General features: G+C 42.7%; 1 protein-coding gene across 1 annotated transcript in view; it reads right to left on the bottom strand.

Moving 5' to 3' along the window:
• Nucleotides 1-4,949, bottom strand: part of abcb6a (ATP binding cassette subfamily B member 6 (LAN blood group) a) — an 8,175-nt gene extending 3,226 nt beyond the window's left edge. Inside the window, exons 1-9 of the mRNA XM_010771193.1 lie at nucleotides 4,661-4,949; nucleotides 3,708-4,231; nucleotides 2,405-2,545; nucleotides 1,731-1,917; nucleotides 1,386-1,478; nucleotides 1,085-1,277; nucleotides 887-1,008; nucleotides 691-800; nucleotides 538-603 (exon numbers count right to left, since the gene is read on the bottom strand). Of these exons, the coding sequence (XP_010769495.1) occupies nucleotides 538-603; nucleotides 691-800; nucleotides 887-1,008; nucleotides 1,085-1,277; nucleotides 1,386-1,478; nucleotides 1,731-1,917; nucleotides 2,405-2,545; nucleotides 3,708-4,223 (1,428 nt within the window). The 5' untranslated portion in view covers nucleotides 4,224-4,231; nucleotides 4,661-4,949. The remainder of the gene's footprint in view (nucleotides 1-537; nucleotides 604-690; nucleotides 801-886; nucleotides 1,009-1,084; nucleotides 1,278-1,385; nucleotides 1,479-1,730; nucleotides 1,918-2,404; nucleotides 2,546-3,707; nucleotides 4,232-4,660) is intronic.
• Nucleotides 4,950-15,772: the final 10,823 nt, after the last annotated feature.

Here is a 15,772-nt window from a genome sequence, read left to right on the forward strand (position 1 = left end):
TAGAACAGATTACAATGATTCGCTCTGAAAATGGTACGAAACAAGGTGGCACACATGTTTTGAGATGAAGGTGTTGCGCTGGGCTATATCATGCAATCAAAAGTGAAACTTAACCTTGCTCCATTGCGGAGATATTCCCGCGAGAGTGCGGAAAACTTTAAATGTATTTATTTATTTCAAATGTGAAATTGTACCAATATACTCACGGACCACTAGGGGGCGCTTTGAGAAGCACTGAACTAGATTATTAAATGTTCTGTAATGACAATAGCATCATTCACAAGTGGTATATCCATGTTTTCCTATAGTCTTTGTTTTTAAATGTATCTTGCCGTAAAAAAAAAAATCATATTTCAGAGTTTGGCCATCTGCCGTTTTGAACATCCAGCAGTGAGAATATCAAATGGATTATCATCCCATTGTAAAATACTGGATTTAAATCAACCTGTAAATGTATTTTATTGAATGAATCCTCTCCTTCCTGAAAGCAGCGATGACTAAGCGCAGGCTAAATGTTTCAATGGAAACTCCACTTGCCTGATATTGCAAGATGGCGTCCTCAAAGCGGCTGACCTCATAGTTCTCTGCATTGTAGTATTTCACCTGTGGAACAGATCAAATAAGAACAAAAAAGTTGACATTTTCTGGAATCATTTGACATTAACTGACTATAAAATGTTTTTCTTGTACCGTCTCGAAGTTCAACAAGGAGTCCACAGCTTTGGTCTTAGTTTTGTTGTCCAGCTGGTTCATCTCTCGCCTGTACTTGGTCCTCCACTCAGTGATGATGATGGTCAGAGCTGGGAGAAATATAAACAGGCAATAAAAAACCTTATGGGGAAAATGTGTAGTTTTTAGTAAACATACAGAATTTGAGATAGCTTACTGAGGTACAGGGCCATGCAGACGAACACGATGAGGCCGAACCAGGCGTTGAAATACGTAATGAAGTAAATGATAGAAATGATAATATCAGCGAAGGTTGGGAGGATGCTGAACACTATGTAGCTGTAGGGAACATCAAAGAGTCAATTATTCATTGAAATTGAAGGAAAAATAATGGGTCTATTTCTGGCCATCGTACCTGAGGAGGCTGTTGATGGAGGACGTCCCGCGGTCGATGCTCCGCAGAACGTCGCCTGTTTTGCGACCCAGGTGCCAGCGCAGGGAGAGGGAGTGCAGGTGGCCGAAGAGACGCACCTGCACCACGCGGTTAGTGAACTGCTGCACCCGGATCCACAGGAAGGAGCGCAGGTTACTGACGAAACCAGAGGACCCTGGGAAGAGGCGGAGAGAGCGGCTTGGTCACACCCCATCACTACCCCCACGTTGGAGTGTGATTAGAGACAGAACATCAATGCATGAGTGGTCTGAGTTGCTCCTACCTGCACCGCCACCCTGCAACAGCTTCAGCAGGACATAAATACACACTGTGGTGGCCAGAGTCCTCCAGCTGCTGCCATCAGTCAGCTCATTCACTGAGAAGGAGACCAGAGAAAAGCAAAAATCAGGTGTTTGGCTTGAAGATAAGGGAGGAACTTGGAATCGTGTTTTTATTTGATCTCATCCCACATCCTGAGGAACTTTGTCTGCAAGCTACCACCTCTATTTTTAACATTGGTACGTTTTGTGAGGCTCTTGAGGCATGACATCAAACTGAATTTAAAGGAATAACACCATTAGCTTGTTGTTAGCTTGTTGCAGCTCTGAAATAAACACCAATGACTCACCAATATTCTTGTAGTAAATGGGAACAAAGACGTTAATGGCTCGCTCGAATCCCAGCAGCGTGAGACAGAAGAGGACCAGCATCTGGAGGAAGACGTTTCCTCGGGGCCACATGTAGGGCACCAGCAAGCGGGCCTTCTTGGTGAAGCCCTGCCAGGTGGACTGGTTCGGTTCTCCGCCCAGCAGGCTCTGAGATACACAAACATATTAAATACTCTACCGGACATGATTGAAAAAAAGGAAGAAATTAACATTGGTGCAAGAAGTGTTCATATATTTTACTTAAGTATAAGTAGTAATACCACAGTCTACATACTCCACTTTAGGTTAAGTATAGAAGTTACTATCTGAATGTACTCAAAGGGTAAAGTATGCAGAATCCAGTCATAAAGTTAAAAGTAAAAAATATGTTGTTATGCATTAAAGTGTAGCATCCTATGTTGAAAATGTTTCTATTATTTATGTTTTGGGCCAAACTGTTATTCTGTAACAGTATAAAGTACAGTATTTCACTCTGAAATTGGTGTAAAGTATCTTAAAATGGGAATACTCAATTCAATTACTTTAAAGTTTTACTAGTTGAATTCCACCACTAGACAAATCAAAGAGCAAATTAGCATATGAAATACTCTACACAGGAATTGCTCAATATAAAAGTGATTTAAGTGTGTGCTACCTGTGGGTCGGTCTCTACGTCCCGCTCATCCTCGTTTATCAGTAGCATGTACGGTTTCCGTGGCAACCCCGGAGCTTTGAGACCAATGAAGAAGAGCAGCCCGGTGCCGCTGTAGCGCAGCAGCCACAGGGCAAACTGCACCTGGGGGTCAAATAAAACACAACAGATTTAATCAGCATTTATTGAACAGATGTCAATACAGCTTTTTATAATACAAATACTCTATTAAATGTGTCTTTTATAAACACATAGACCAAGCCTCTGAGTCATTTACATCAACATGTCTTTTCATAAAAGTTACTGTAATAACATTTGTTCTAGGTTCATTTTAAAAAGGGGGTTTAAGGGTTAACATTCAATTGAGTAAAGCAGGAGTTCCCAAAGTGGGGGTCGCGAGATGATTACAAAATAAAAATGGAAAATAAAAAAAAAAAAAAAAAAAAAAATATTGATCACTTTTTTTTATACAATCATTATTAATAATAACGTTTGCATAGACATTTTCAGGGGCGGACTAGTGAGGGCGAAAAACTGAAATTCCCGCGAGAAGTGTGGAAAACTGAAATAATGTCACTAGCACCCCCAACCCCACGTCGACAGGGGGTCGCCAGTCTCTGGCACTGTTATTTTGGGGGTCTCGGGCTGAAGAGTTTGGGAACCCCTGGAGTAAAGCACAGTATACACAGTTTATGGAGGTATGAGTACATTTTGCTAAACAATATTTAAAACTAAAGACAGGTTAAATAATAAAAATACATATGTGTCAATGCTTTCACTTATATAACCAGGAAGTTGCTGACTCAGAGTGGGAGGTGCAATATGATTGGTTAACAGTGTAGCTTTTAGGATCTGAAAGTCAGATTGAACAATGACTCAGCAAAAACGTGGCTCTAGTCCTGCTCACTCACATTAATGTTGTGCATGTTTTGCATGCTAGCCTGAACCAATACCGGCTAAACTAGCAGAGCAGCAGGAGTGTCTGACACACCTTCATTTATTCTAGAATAATTAACTGACCTTTGTCCCTTTGTAGTTAAAGTACACAACATCAGACGTATAAAATATTACAGAAGTGATTTATTGCATTATGATGAAAGAAATTAACAAATAACTGAATAGATAGCAATGTAAAAAACATGTGACACGCTGGTACAAAGGAGAGCAGAGAAGTAAAACATAGGATCTATATGCAGTTCATAACATATAGATTATATTCAGTCTGAACATAGTATACAATTAGTGACTCAAATCTCTTTTTCTCCAACATATGGTGAAGCTGATGTGGCATTTGGCGTCTCCTCACCTGTTGCTGATTGTTCTCCATCCCCCACCACCAGTGAGGGCTGTACCAGGACACGAAAGCCAGGTTCTCCGCAGCGAAAGCCACGGCCCAGAACAGCAGCAGGGCCGCACTGTGGCCCCTGGTCCGGTCCATCAGCAGGGCCCGACGCCTCTCCACCCTCAGCAGGGCTATAGACCAGGCCCAGCCCAGCGCAGAGAAGCAGCCGTACAGCACCACGTACCCCGGGAGCTCCCCCCCACTGGCCGCCCGCCACACCATCAACCCCAGGAACTGGAGCAGCAGGAGGCCGGAGACAAACTGCTGGAACCCGTAGAGACGGGAGCGCGGGATGAATTTAGGTTCCATCGATGTGCCATACTTCTGGTAGAATATGCAGTGGATGGTGCCGAGGAAGAAGGCGATGGTTAGCAGGATGGTGGGGACCAGAGTGAAGTAGAAGCAGGGGGAGATGCCTTCATCCACCCAGGTTAGGGAGATGGAGGAATTGGCTTCGCAGTAGCTGTGCATGAACACCATGGCTGCAGCTGTGGAGGAACAGATATTATTTTCCTTAGATATATCTGTTTGCATCTCACAAATGTACACAAGCAGTATTTATTCCACTGTACAGTATTTCATTTTACATTCTGTTCTTGTTTATCTTGTTCTATTTGACATGTATATATATGCTCCTGCATTCACTGGTATTGTATTTGACATGAACATAGTTCACTTCTCCTGCATTACTTGCAAATTGGTCATGTTTTATGTCTAATATATATTCATGGTGACTGTTGGAGGAGCCTGGGACTTAAGATTTTCATTGCCCTAACTTCACTGTAGCTACTTTGCATATGACAATAAAGCCTTTGAATCTTGAATGAAGAAATAAAAAAACTAACAAAGAAAAAGGCACCACGAGAAGCATGTCTTTCAGAGGCTCTACACATACAGTTATTTAGCTGTATATTTACCTTAATGACCAGGAGCTTGCTGTCCACTTCACAGTCGATGCTAACACTCCAGTGTCAGTAACAGAGGTTACTGAACAAGTCCACTCAAAGAGGTTAGCTGCTAGCTGTTAGCTTTGTCGGCTACACAGTTTCAACACAAAATACCGATTATAACGAGAAAGACTGGGAAGAGTATAAGAAATACCTAGAAATAATTCTGTCATCGCTTACATCTACAGTCTGTACTCATGTTGTGAGCGCTGTTGTCCTTGTTGCGTGCATGTTAAACAACACCCATCCATGACTCGGCAATCGGTGCTTTACGAAACTGGGGTTTGACTGCATGGTCTGGGGCTGAGCGGCACTCAGCGCCCTCTGGTGGTCAAAACCAGACATGACTCATGGAGGCAGGAAGGGACAAACATGGACACAGTTTGAAAAAAAGGAAGAAATTAACATTGGTGCAAGAAGTATTCATATATTTTACTTAAGTATAAGCAGTAATACCACAGTATACATATTCCACTTTAGGTTAAGTTCAGAATTTACTACCCGGATGTACTCAAAGGATAAAGTACTCAATATGCAGAATTGGCACATTCCCAATCATACATTTTTCATAAACGTACATGATTTAAAAACATGTTTTTGCATTAAAGTGTAGCATCCTATGTTGAAAAAAAAATCTGAAATGTTCCTATTTCATTTGTTTTGGACCAAACTGTTATTCTGTAACTTGTGTAGTGGAGTAAAAAGTACAGTATTTCCCTCTGAAATTGGTGTAAAGTGTCTTAAATGGGAATGCTTGATTAAATTACGAATACTTTTAAGTTTTAATAGTTGAAAATCACCACTAGACATTAAATGCAAATCAAAATAAACCTTAAACTAAACCCAAACTTTGCAATGGTGATGTTGTAATCAATTCGTTCAGTGTTTCCCTTATTTTCAGTTAAAATTACATGTACATAATTAACCAAGTATCACTCTTATTCCATACAAAGGATGATGTGTATCTTTTTCAATGGATTGTATATAAAATGGTAAATGCAATCTAGAAAAATAAGAACGTGCAATGCTCCAAGGTGATCACTAGATGGAAATAAATACTAAGGTATAACCAGAGGAGGCAATGTATGAGCAATAGTTAAGAAAAGCTCCTTGAGGTTGTAAAAAAAAAAAACCTTGAGATGGAACAAAATGTTATATTATATATAGCATGATATAAAACTCTAACAGTGTGTCACTTGTACTGCTATATTCAGTGAATGAGTGATTAATCATTATAGCAACATAGCCAAAGTCATTTTAAAGTCACACGAACATAAAAAGGGTGTGTAAGTTTCCCATCAAACTGTAAATTCAGGATTTAGTACAAAGAAAGGAAGTGACTCAAAAGCCATCTGTCGCGTCTGTGCTTCCTGTGAGGATGAATAAAAGACACCAGGGTGTATGTATGTGCGTATGTACCTGCTTGTAAAGGGAAATAATGGGAAGCGTATCCTGATGGAGTGAATCAGAAAAGAGCTTACTTCCACTCACACTTGCACACACACACACACAGGACACAGGCTGAGATGGAAAAGGGGTAAATCTTATCATTTAGAGCCTTCACAATGGGCATAAAGAGCTGCTAATCTGCTTCATCTCCCCGGCTCTTTTGTTGGAGTGGAAATGGACCTTCTGTCCATCGGCTGCATGTCACCCCGCTCCTTTGTCTCCCAGTGGATGTGATGGCCTGCCCCTCATCTCTCTCCTCTTCTGTGGGCGTCTCCAGCTCGATATACAGACTCAGCTGGAGCCCTGCTATAAGTCCTTTAGGTGTCTTCAATTCAATCCCACCTTTTCTCTCATTCTCATTTATGCTTCTTTGTCCGCGTGAGGCTGCCTGACACATATGGATGGTAACAGGCGGGGATAAGACGGATGTGTATGCCAATATAATCCCTTGATTTAGTACGAAAAGAATAGTGGTGGTGTTCGGAAAGCTACGTCCAATCTAATTAGTAATACTAAGGGCGATCAATATAGCTTTCGGTTGTGCTGAATGTCGTATTCACTGAAGGAGTGAGCTCGTGAATACAGTTCTTACCAGCGGCTCACGAGCAGATGACCTTTGACTCCTTTAATACTCGTGAATCTATTGTGTGGCTGTTGGATGAGCTTTCTCTGCAACAGCGCTGAGGAACCATCATTTTTCATTTACCATCCGAATAGAAGCGAATAAGCCATCGTTTTGTTATTCATGAATCATGTGCCAGAAAAGCAAGATTTTATTCTATTTCTCAGATATTTTGAAGGTATGATGCTACATCATATTCAGGCATGTCTCCAAAGTCTTTACTCATGCCACAGCTTCACACTATACGTCTGTTTTTCAAGCTTATCTGCCAGATCCAAAGTCAAAAACAGACTCTCCTGGAAAAGTATATGCGCCACGTCCTTGGTTAAGACATCTGGTCTACACTTGGCTGTCTGCAGGGGAATTCTCCATTCACAAAGTTTTCAACCTGTTTCATCATCCTGGTAGTGAATGGACCACCTACAGTTTGTGTGCTGAGTAAAGGCATGTCTGGACTAACAGATTCTTCCTGTGAGGGGATAATAAAGAATTAAATGTTTTGACTTTTTGTAACCCAAGGCTTTTAACGTCTCAGCCCATGGGGTCGATGACCACCAGCGCTAGCGAGGGCTTTCCCCTCAGAGAGCCTCTCCACTCGGCTTGACATTGTGTCTCTGAGTCTGAGCTTGAACTGTGAGACCCCGGCCGCCCACTGAGAGATGTTCAGCCTCCTTCTCCTGCTGCGAAGAGAGCAGCGGCGGGGAGAGGGTCTCCTGTCAAACTGCTCTCGATAAACACAAAGGGACTACCCACAGCAGTCCTCTTCATAGACAGGAGATAGTCTGAGGGGAAAAGAGGGGATTTGGAGTAAGAAGTGAGAGGAGAGGGTGTGTGTGTGTGTGTGTGTGTGTGTGTACAAGATAACACAGATAAGAGAAGGCATATTGAGGCCCCAGTGTGTGGGTGAGTCTGTCACAGGTACACAGGGAGATAGGCCGAGACAGAGAGGTATTGTTAACCTCACTTCAGACACAATAGACTGGAAAACTAGCAGCACCTTTTTCCTCCACACACACACATCGGGCCTTTCTCATTTCACTCATTTCCCCTCCTCGACTCCTATCCTCGACTCCTATCCTCGTGTCTTAGTCCCGCCCACAGGAGATCCGAGCGGAGGAGCCGAGGAGGGGAACCGAGGAGAGAGGAGGGGAAGCAGCAGGCGGTTAGAGAAATGAGAACTCCTCTCCTCTGAGCGGTCATTTTAAAGAGACGTCCGTTAATGATGACAGGAGGCACAGCAGCACTCTGTCTGATGGACAGATGTGTTCATGACCACTTATATGTTTACTTTTAATTCATTCACAGTGCGGTATGATGAGACAATAACAGGCTACAGATGCAGACATACACACACATATTTAAAAAGGTATATATATATTTATATAAATATATGCAATTTCAGAATCAAACAAGTATGAGAGCACTCTCATAATAACGTAACACTATCAGAGACCCCTCTCTGGTCGCTACAATGAGGAAATGAAATTATGGGCCAAAAGTTTTATTTAGAAGTATTAAAAGTAAGCATAAAACACACACACACACACACACACACACACACACACACACACAGCTTTGTCTTTCATTTCTTTGTGTAAAAGCAGTCATTTACATGCCACACCTGTCATCTTGGAAATATCTTAGCTTCTACCACAAGAGGCAGTCTCTCATTATAACAATACCTGTTGCTGCCTGAGACAATGGGTATGCAGATAAACAGAAAATAATGTAATGAAATTGCTAGTTGTTAGTTTGTATGTTATGCACAAGATGTCACAGGAGTATGATATAGGAAATTGAGAGGAAGAATATTAGGGTGTCTGCAATGCTGCACTACAGATTTAAAGAGGCCCTGTAATGCTATTTTGCAGATTTCAATTTAGTACCTCAAACTTGCACTGCCACTACCCTTGCCCAGAGTCACACGTTCACACTTAAGAGTGATTTATCCTTAACAACTTTGAATAATGGAGTATGAAGTGAGAAGTCTTAAATGAGCTGGAAGTGCTGCCATGATCCTCCACCCAGAAGATTAGGAGGAGGCACCTTCCTGCATGAGCGGCTGTGCAGCCATGGAGCAGAGTGTCTCTTTCATCTCTTTCCTCTGGCCCCCGGGCTGATGGGTAAATGCGTTTGTGCATTACGGAGAGGGGAAGGCCATCCATCATGGCTACGTGTGTGTGCAGCGTGTGTGCTGATTGTATGCAGGTAGCGTTGCTCTTCTCAAGGCTTTAGTACTTTAGTTTGGTTATGGAAGGGGAGGGGGAGGCCTTCCGGGTAGATGCAAGGCAGGCAGAGCATCTGGAGACAAGGACTCTCACTGGTGTCAGGCGGGGGCGGGTTATTTATTTGGTTGGGGGTCGTGGGAATCCTGGAAGCATCTTCGTGCTGATGAAGAACTGATGCTCTCAGACACATTGCGGTGCCATGGCGGTGTGTTTCGTGTCAGAGGCTACCTTTACAGCAGCAGATGTTGTCAGGCTGATTTGTGGGAAGGAATGCAATGAGAAACATACACTTATGTATATACTGTGCTGACACAAACAGAATATATCACTTCTTATTCATGAGATATGGGAGCTGGTTGTTTTTGACAGTCTCCAGTCACAACTCAGCAGGGGACACGCCTGTGCAGGAGGAACACTTATATTCTGTCTCCTTTGCAAAGTTTTTCAAGAAAATCGTATTTTGGACACAAATGGCTGGAAAATGCAGGTAAAAAAAAGCAGTGCAGAAGTGGATTTATATGCGCATAATTTGCTAAACCTTTTTGTATTTTTACTTCCATATAAAGGGAGGCAATCCACTCAATACAGAGGCGCCGAGAGCAGAAGCACTTCTTATTATTGGCAAGGAGCCGAGAGAGAGGCAGATACTGTAGTTTGACCTGCTGAACTCACGCTTTTTTAGCATGCCAAGCTCTGTGGGGCTAGCGCGCAACATCACATGCTAATGCTATTCCTCTTGTTTACATTGAGTAAACTTAAGACCAACAAATCAGCCAAGGTGGGAGGACACATGGGAGTTAAACCTGTGAATGCAAAAACAAGCGGATCTGTTCATGCAAAGCAGACACAGCCATACACATCAGTTGTTATGTCACACTCTTGTTGTTTTCTCTCCCTGTGTGTGTGTGTGTTCATAGGAGAGGGCAGGTGGTGCCTAGCTCCCCCTGGTTCCATCCTCTGGGGTTTAATACTGTTACAAATAATCCCACGATGACGCCAAGTCCAAACAGTTTCAAAAATAACGAGGGGATATTGATTTGAGTATTCGTCGGTGGATTCTGTTGCTTGTTTGTTGTGCTTCCCAGTGTGTATATAAAAGTGGGGCGCTGCGTCTTGGTGTGTGGCCTCGGTCACGGGAGGAAGGCCTTTTGTGCAGCTTGCTTATTCTACTACCAAGTGTTTACTCGACTCCCTGCCTGAGCCCCAGTGGCCTGATACTGTTGTGTCTCCGAGGGCCCGAACTGTAGCTTGAGAGGGACTGATAAGCAAATTCAGCAGGCCCCCTTTTCCCCTCCCTGCTCTGTCTATGCACAACGATTGTTTTCTGTATTTTCACTGCTCTCTAAATCAAGGCATGAATATTTCTGAAGCAACTGTAAAGTTCTCTGCCGAAAAACAAGGTGAACATGAAAGGGGATAAATCTCCAAAACACATTTACTGCAAATGTCTCATGAATCTACCGCCATGGCTTCATGCAGCGTGTGTGAGGAAGTGTGTGTGTGTGTGGGGAGAAAGGGAGAAGGATTGCTAAGTTGGCGGTTTGAATGATGTTTACCTGGAGCTCAGCACAGTTGAATGAGGCTGTAAATCCGCTTTCTCCAGGGTACAGTTACTCAGAGCGCCACGGTGAAGAACTATCACAGAGAGAAGGATGTCACCACATTACTGACGCACACACACGCTATTTCTGCCTCCTACAAGGAATAACATATAACCCATGCCATCAGCAGCAACCCACTCAGAGGATGAGGATACAGAGCTGCAGCCCACATTAACCAAACACAGAGATCTCTCCTCTCACAGCTTCCTCGCTGCCGTGTAATCTCCCTCTGCCACCACACTCTCTACACACTGCTGAAGATGAAATCGCGAAAGCAGGGTAAAAAAGAAAAACTAAACTAGCAGCTACAAGTCCGTGCTATAGTGGAAATCAGTGTCTATATGTATGATGACTTTACTTTGTTTTAGGATCCAAATTTAAAGGGGCCCTATTCTGCTTTTTCCCTTGCCTGTAGTGTTTTATTTAGGTTTTTGTGCATTTAAATGGTCTGCAAAAATTCAAATCCTATATTTTTCTAGTGCTCCAACACATTGTACGTGATAGGCTAAGGGGCGGGACATCTGTAAGCGGATGTACAATCCCAACAGAACCAATCAGAGCAGACTGGGCTCTGGTTTCAGACAGAGGGTGAAAAGAGGTGCTGCAGAACAGGCAGTTTAAGGAAACACACTTTAATTCTGAACATTAAAGCATGGAAACTTGTCACAGTAGAGGCAATAAATACAAATATGAACCTGAAACTGATCATGATATTTCCCCACTTAAGCCCCAAGCCTGTTTTTCAGGTTCGAAAATGACATTCCCAGAACAAATGACCATATCTTCCCTTCTAAAAGGGTTAAATTAATAATCTTTTTTCTCAAAGTAATGATAAACCTGTGGGTTGGATGTAGAAAAGTCAGAATCAATATAGATGTTTTTTATTTTAAAGAAAATTCAGATTGAACATGGTAAAAAACTTAAATTATAATGTCCGTCCCAAAAATATTTTGTACTTGTACTTGTGAGAACTAACCTTGGATGATGGGTTAGTAGACTAAAAGCTTTAGGAATCCAAAGTACAACATATAATAAGTACCCTGTATCAAGATTGATGCAAAACAAGTGATATTTGACCTTTTTAGACAGATTTAGCCAAATAAACCTCTTCTGGGGCCATTTGGGTGGATTTTCCTTATCTCTGGCCCCCCTTCTTCGATTTTGACATGTGACATTTCTTTAGAGCCAATAGAATCGAAGGGAAATCGTCCCGCACACACTCATGTTAAAAAAAAAGGTGGCGTCAATCTTGCTACAGAGCGTAGGAATGGCCTGCTCTACTATTTGAAAATGGAATTGCAGTTTTATTGCTTATAGATTATCAGAACATTTCAAAGGGGACACAGCCACATTGGATATTAACCTATGGATTAACTACATCATCGTTGTTATCGTTTTAATGCCATTGAAGACCAGTTTTGACCAGACAAAACCAAGGTAAGCCATGTTAGCGTTGTAGGCTACCTAGCGCCACATGTTTTGATGTAGGTTTTTGTTGATAACGTCGCGAGTTTGTATCTTTTAGTGTTGAGGTGGGCACCGTTAGATTCTGTGTCTTTATGATCATAAACGATGTGTTGGATGTGCAGCTAGGATAAGTAATAAGGGAGCTAGGAGTGATTTTCGGTGCAGTAATAGGTTAGCATTTTTCGCTCGGGGCTAATTCAGAGGCTCACTGTTAGCATTGTGTGTTTTTTTTAAAAAAAAATATGAAAAAGATCAGTTAAATTAGTTTTTTCCCATTATATGGACATAAAATATTCATAGTTTATTAAATATTAAGGTTCCTTAGACGTTGTTTCCTGCAAATGACGCGATTTCGGCACCGGAACCGGGTCCGTGGGGCTTAAGAGGTTTTAATTGTTTTCCTCTCACCGCATTGTCCAACTTCATCAGAGGGGAAATGTGCCGGCTGCTCTGTAAACACACATTACTCGTGGAGCTAATTTGACTCAGATGCGGAGATTTATTTTGCAGAGCTGAGGAGGTTTGCGATGTTGGTTTTTTGAAGGGCAGAATCGTCAATTATTTTGGAACAGATGGGTCTCAAAGTGCAATTGAATTTGATTATCGCCTCCATGGAATACAAAATGAAAAAGGCCTAATTTGAACAGAAAGTTATGAGGAGGCCTTTTCAATTCAACAACCTAGGAGAGGCATTCATGATTTTCCATGTCTCATTTTTCTTTCCTTCATCCCCTTTAATGACAGCGAGTAAGTCATGATGGGCACAGCTTTTTATTTCAGCATGTTTCTCAAATCTTCGCCAGCTGAATTCCTAAAAGTGTTCTTTTTAATGTCATTGCTAATTGATCAATGAAATCCAACTTTCTTTTTCATTCTATTATCGACACGCTTTTCCAAATACCAGGCCTGGCTCTGTTGAAGTGCTATCTATGACACATTTGGAGTAAAGAATTGTCTACGGTACGGCATCGAACAGACTATTACAGAAGATGTTTTGTTGCAGATCCTGACAACCTGTCAAGAATGATCGCTCCACTAACAGCCTTCCTTTACTCAGTAGTGATTGGCAGATATATTTTAAGCTTTTCTTACCTTTCAGGGTCAATAGTTGATGTTGATTAAGGTTTCTCAGAAGTTTTCAGATCTGTTTTTGGAATGAGGGGGTTTAAAAAAGCACCAACACACTCATTTCAAACAGTTTCTAACTTAACATGATTTAAAAGACTTTGTTGAGTGTTCAAGAGAATGGGGGACCAGGTGACACCAATCAGTGCTAATGGTAATCACACAGGAAGTAAGGCATCTAAAGGTGAGTCCCAAAATAAAACAAGTTATCATTTATATAATATAGAGTTCCATTCAGCAGTAACTTAAAATCATAATTTATAAGCAGTGTTTTTACTGGTCCCTCACATCAACACCTTCACTCAAACTGAAGCAAACACTCAGGACAGATGGTTAGGACCCACTGCGAGGGGCCTCCTGCAATGCCTGATAACAAGTGTCTCGTGCTATATTGGGCAACCGTGACTGTAACCACAGCCTCAAGTGGAGCGAACAGGTGGCCCGCCTCACAGGACCAGTGGTCACGTTGCGTGTCCACAATGAAGGTTCAGTCACGAGGAAATGCTCCAGACACCATATGATGGCCTCAAAAAATATCAGAGGCTTCTGGGAAATCAAATCCGGAGCTCTGCAACTAAACTTCGCTACATAAGGCGTAAGCTTCAGTCTACAGGGAGGGGCATCAAAACATGAAACAGAGCATTTGGCCCTGAAATTGCCCCTTATCATCCTCAGTATATTTAAATTTCCTCAGCTGCTTCACAATGACAAGAAAGCTGGCCTAGTTTGGGGCCCTTAATGGAGCTTCCCAATCATTTCCTCCATGTATTTGTGTTTCAGAGGCAGTATCTCATGTGGTGGGGAGATGATAATGTCACGGAGGAAGGAAAGTGATGGTCTGCCTAGTGTTTATACAAGACTTTGGCATTTGTTGTCATTGGGCGTTTCGTCATTTGAGGGCAAGTTGCCACAAAGCCCCTTTCCATCCTCCACACACTCTCTCACAAACACACACACACACACGGTCTGACCCATATAGGTGCTTTGAACTGCTGGCAAGATTATCTGGGCCCCCTTCCCGGAAGGACCATTGGGGTGTGCATGAAACATGTAAGTCTGCATGTGTGTGTGTGCATTTTGGATGACGTTGAAAGAGAGGTATGGTTTCCTCTCCAGGTCGGACTCTTCTTCAGGCTGCCACTGAAGGGGAAGATATGGAGGATTTCTCCTGAGATGAATAGAAGGGTTAACATACAAACATACCTTGACACACACCGCCTCCACTTTGCTAGGACACCGTGAGAAGCCTACATGTTGTACGATTCAGGAAATATTAAGTGATTAAGTTAGAAAACCAAACAAACTTTCCCCCCCTCGCTGCGATGATTAATGTGCTGCCTGTTTGCCCCCTTTCCATCTTGATTACATAATCCCCGCATTAATTAGCTGTGTTGAAGTCACTTCCTGTGGCGCGACCCTCAAATGGGCTCCATCCACAATCTGGCCTATCGATTTACAGGGTGCCAGAGCTTTTTCTTTGAAGGCCGCCTCAGCTTCTGAGGCAGAAAACTCTCTGATCTGACGGCTAAAGGAAAGGGCCCCCGCAGTGTACCGCTTGCAGACTGATAAAAACCTTGAAAAACAACATTTGGATAACACACACTCACACAGGGATACAAAATTAAGAATAATTTGGTTGTGAAAACAAGAGGCGGTATGGAACAATGACAATCTGGCTCCTTTGGTAATTTCCTGTCGGCGTTCATTCGTGTGATGTGGTCGTGACTGTTCTGCCGGGATCAATCAGACCTGTGAGCAGATGGCATCGCGCTCCTCCAGTGGACTGGGGATTTTCTGTATTTTTCAGAGGTGGTAATTGGCCCGCTATGTCACGGACCGGAGCATGCTAACAGCCACTGCCATCGCACTGTGCAGCAACAACACGTGTCCTCCTGTCTACGGATCCTAATGTCCTGAGTGACAGGCTCCGCTTCATATCTGCTCAAAGTTGTGTTACATGTTGCTATAATTAAAAAGTTATCATTAAAACTGATTTCAGGAGCGCATACAAGCAACATTAACTTTGGCACTCATTAAACTCGAAAGTCACTGCTGTAAGACCCCTGTTAAAAGAAATTGGACCACTTTGGCTGTCTCACTACAGACGTCCAGGTCAGAGACCCAGGAGAGCCTCAGATATCACATTCTGCATCTAAACTCTGTTTGCTAACAGGGTTTGCATTTAGGTGAGGAAAGCTTATGTGGGTAAATGGAACCGTGTGTGGGAGACTCTGCAAGCTGTATAAAACAGAGGCAGAGTAATTGCATGTGTACTGTATGAAAGTGTGTGTGTGTGTGTGTGTGGCTGAGACGTCGGGTACTTCAAAGCTTTGATGTTGGAGCTCCTAAATGAGGGCCACCAGAGGTCCAGACTAATGGGACATCATGTGGAGATTAGAGGCCAAGTGTAGCAGGCTGACAACAAGGCATTATGTGTGTGTGTGTGTGTGTGTGTGTGTGTGTGTGTGTGTGTGTGTGTGTGTGTGTGTGTGTGTGTGTGTGTGTGTGAGGAAAAGAGTGAGAACATGCGTTTGTGTGTGTGATTCCCCGTGTGTATTCTTTTTGCAATTTAAAAGTGAGCCTCAGATGG

The sequence above is a fragment of the Notothenia coriiceps genome, unplaced genomic scaffold, assembly GCF_000735185.1.
Source record: "Notothenia coriiceps isolate Sejong01 unplaced genomic scaffold, NC01 NC01_scaffold00009659, whole genome shotgun sequence".
Lineage (NCBI taxonomy): Eukaryota > Metazoa > Chordata > Actinopteri > Perciformes > Nototheniidae > Notothenia > Notothenia coriiceps.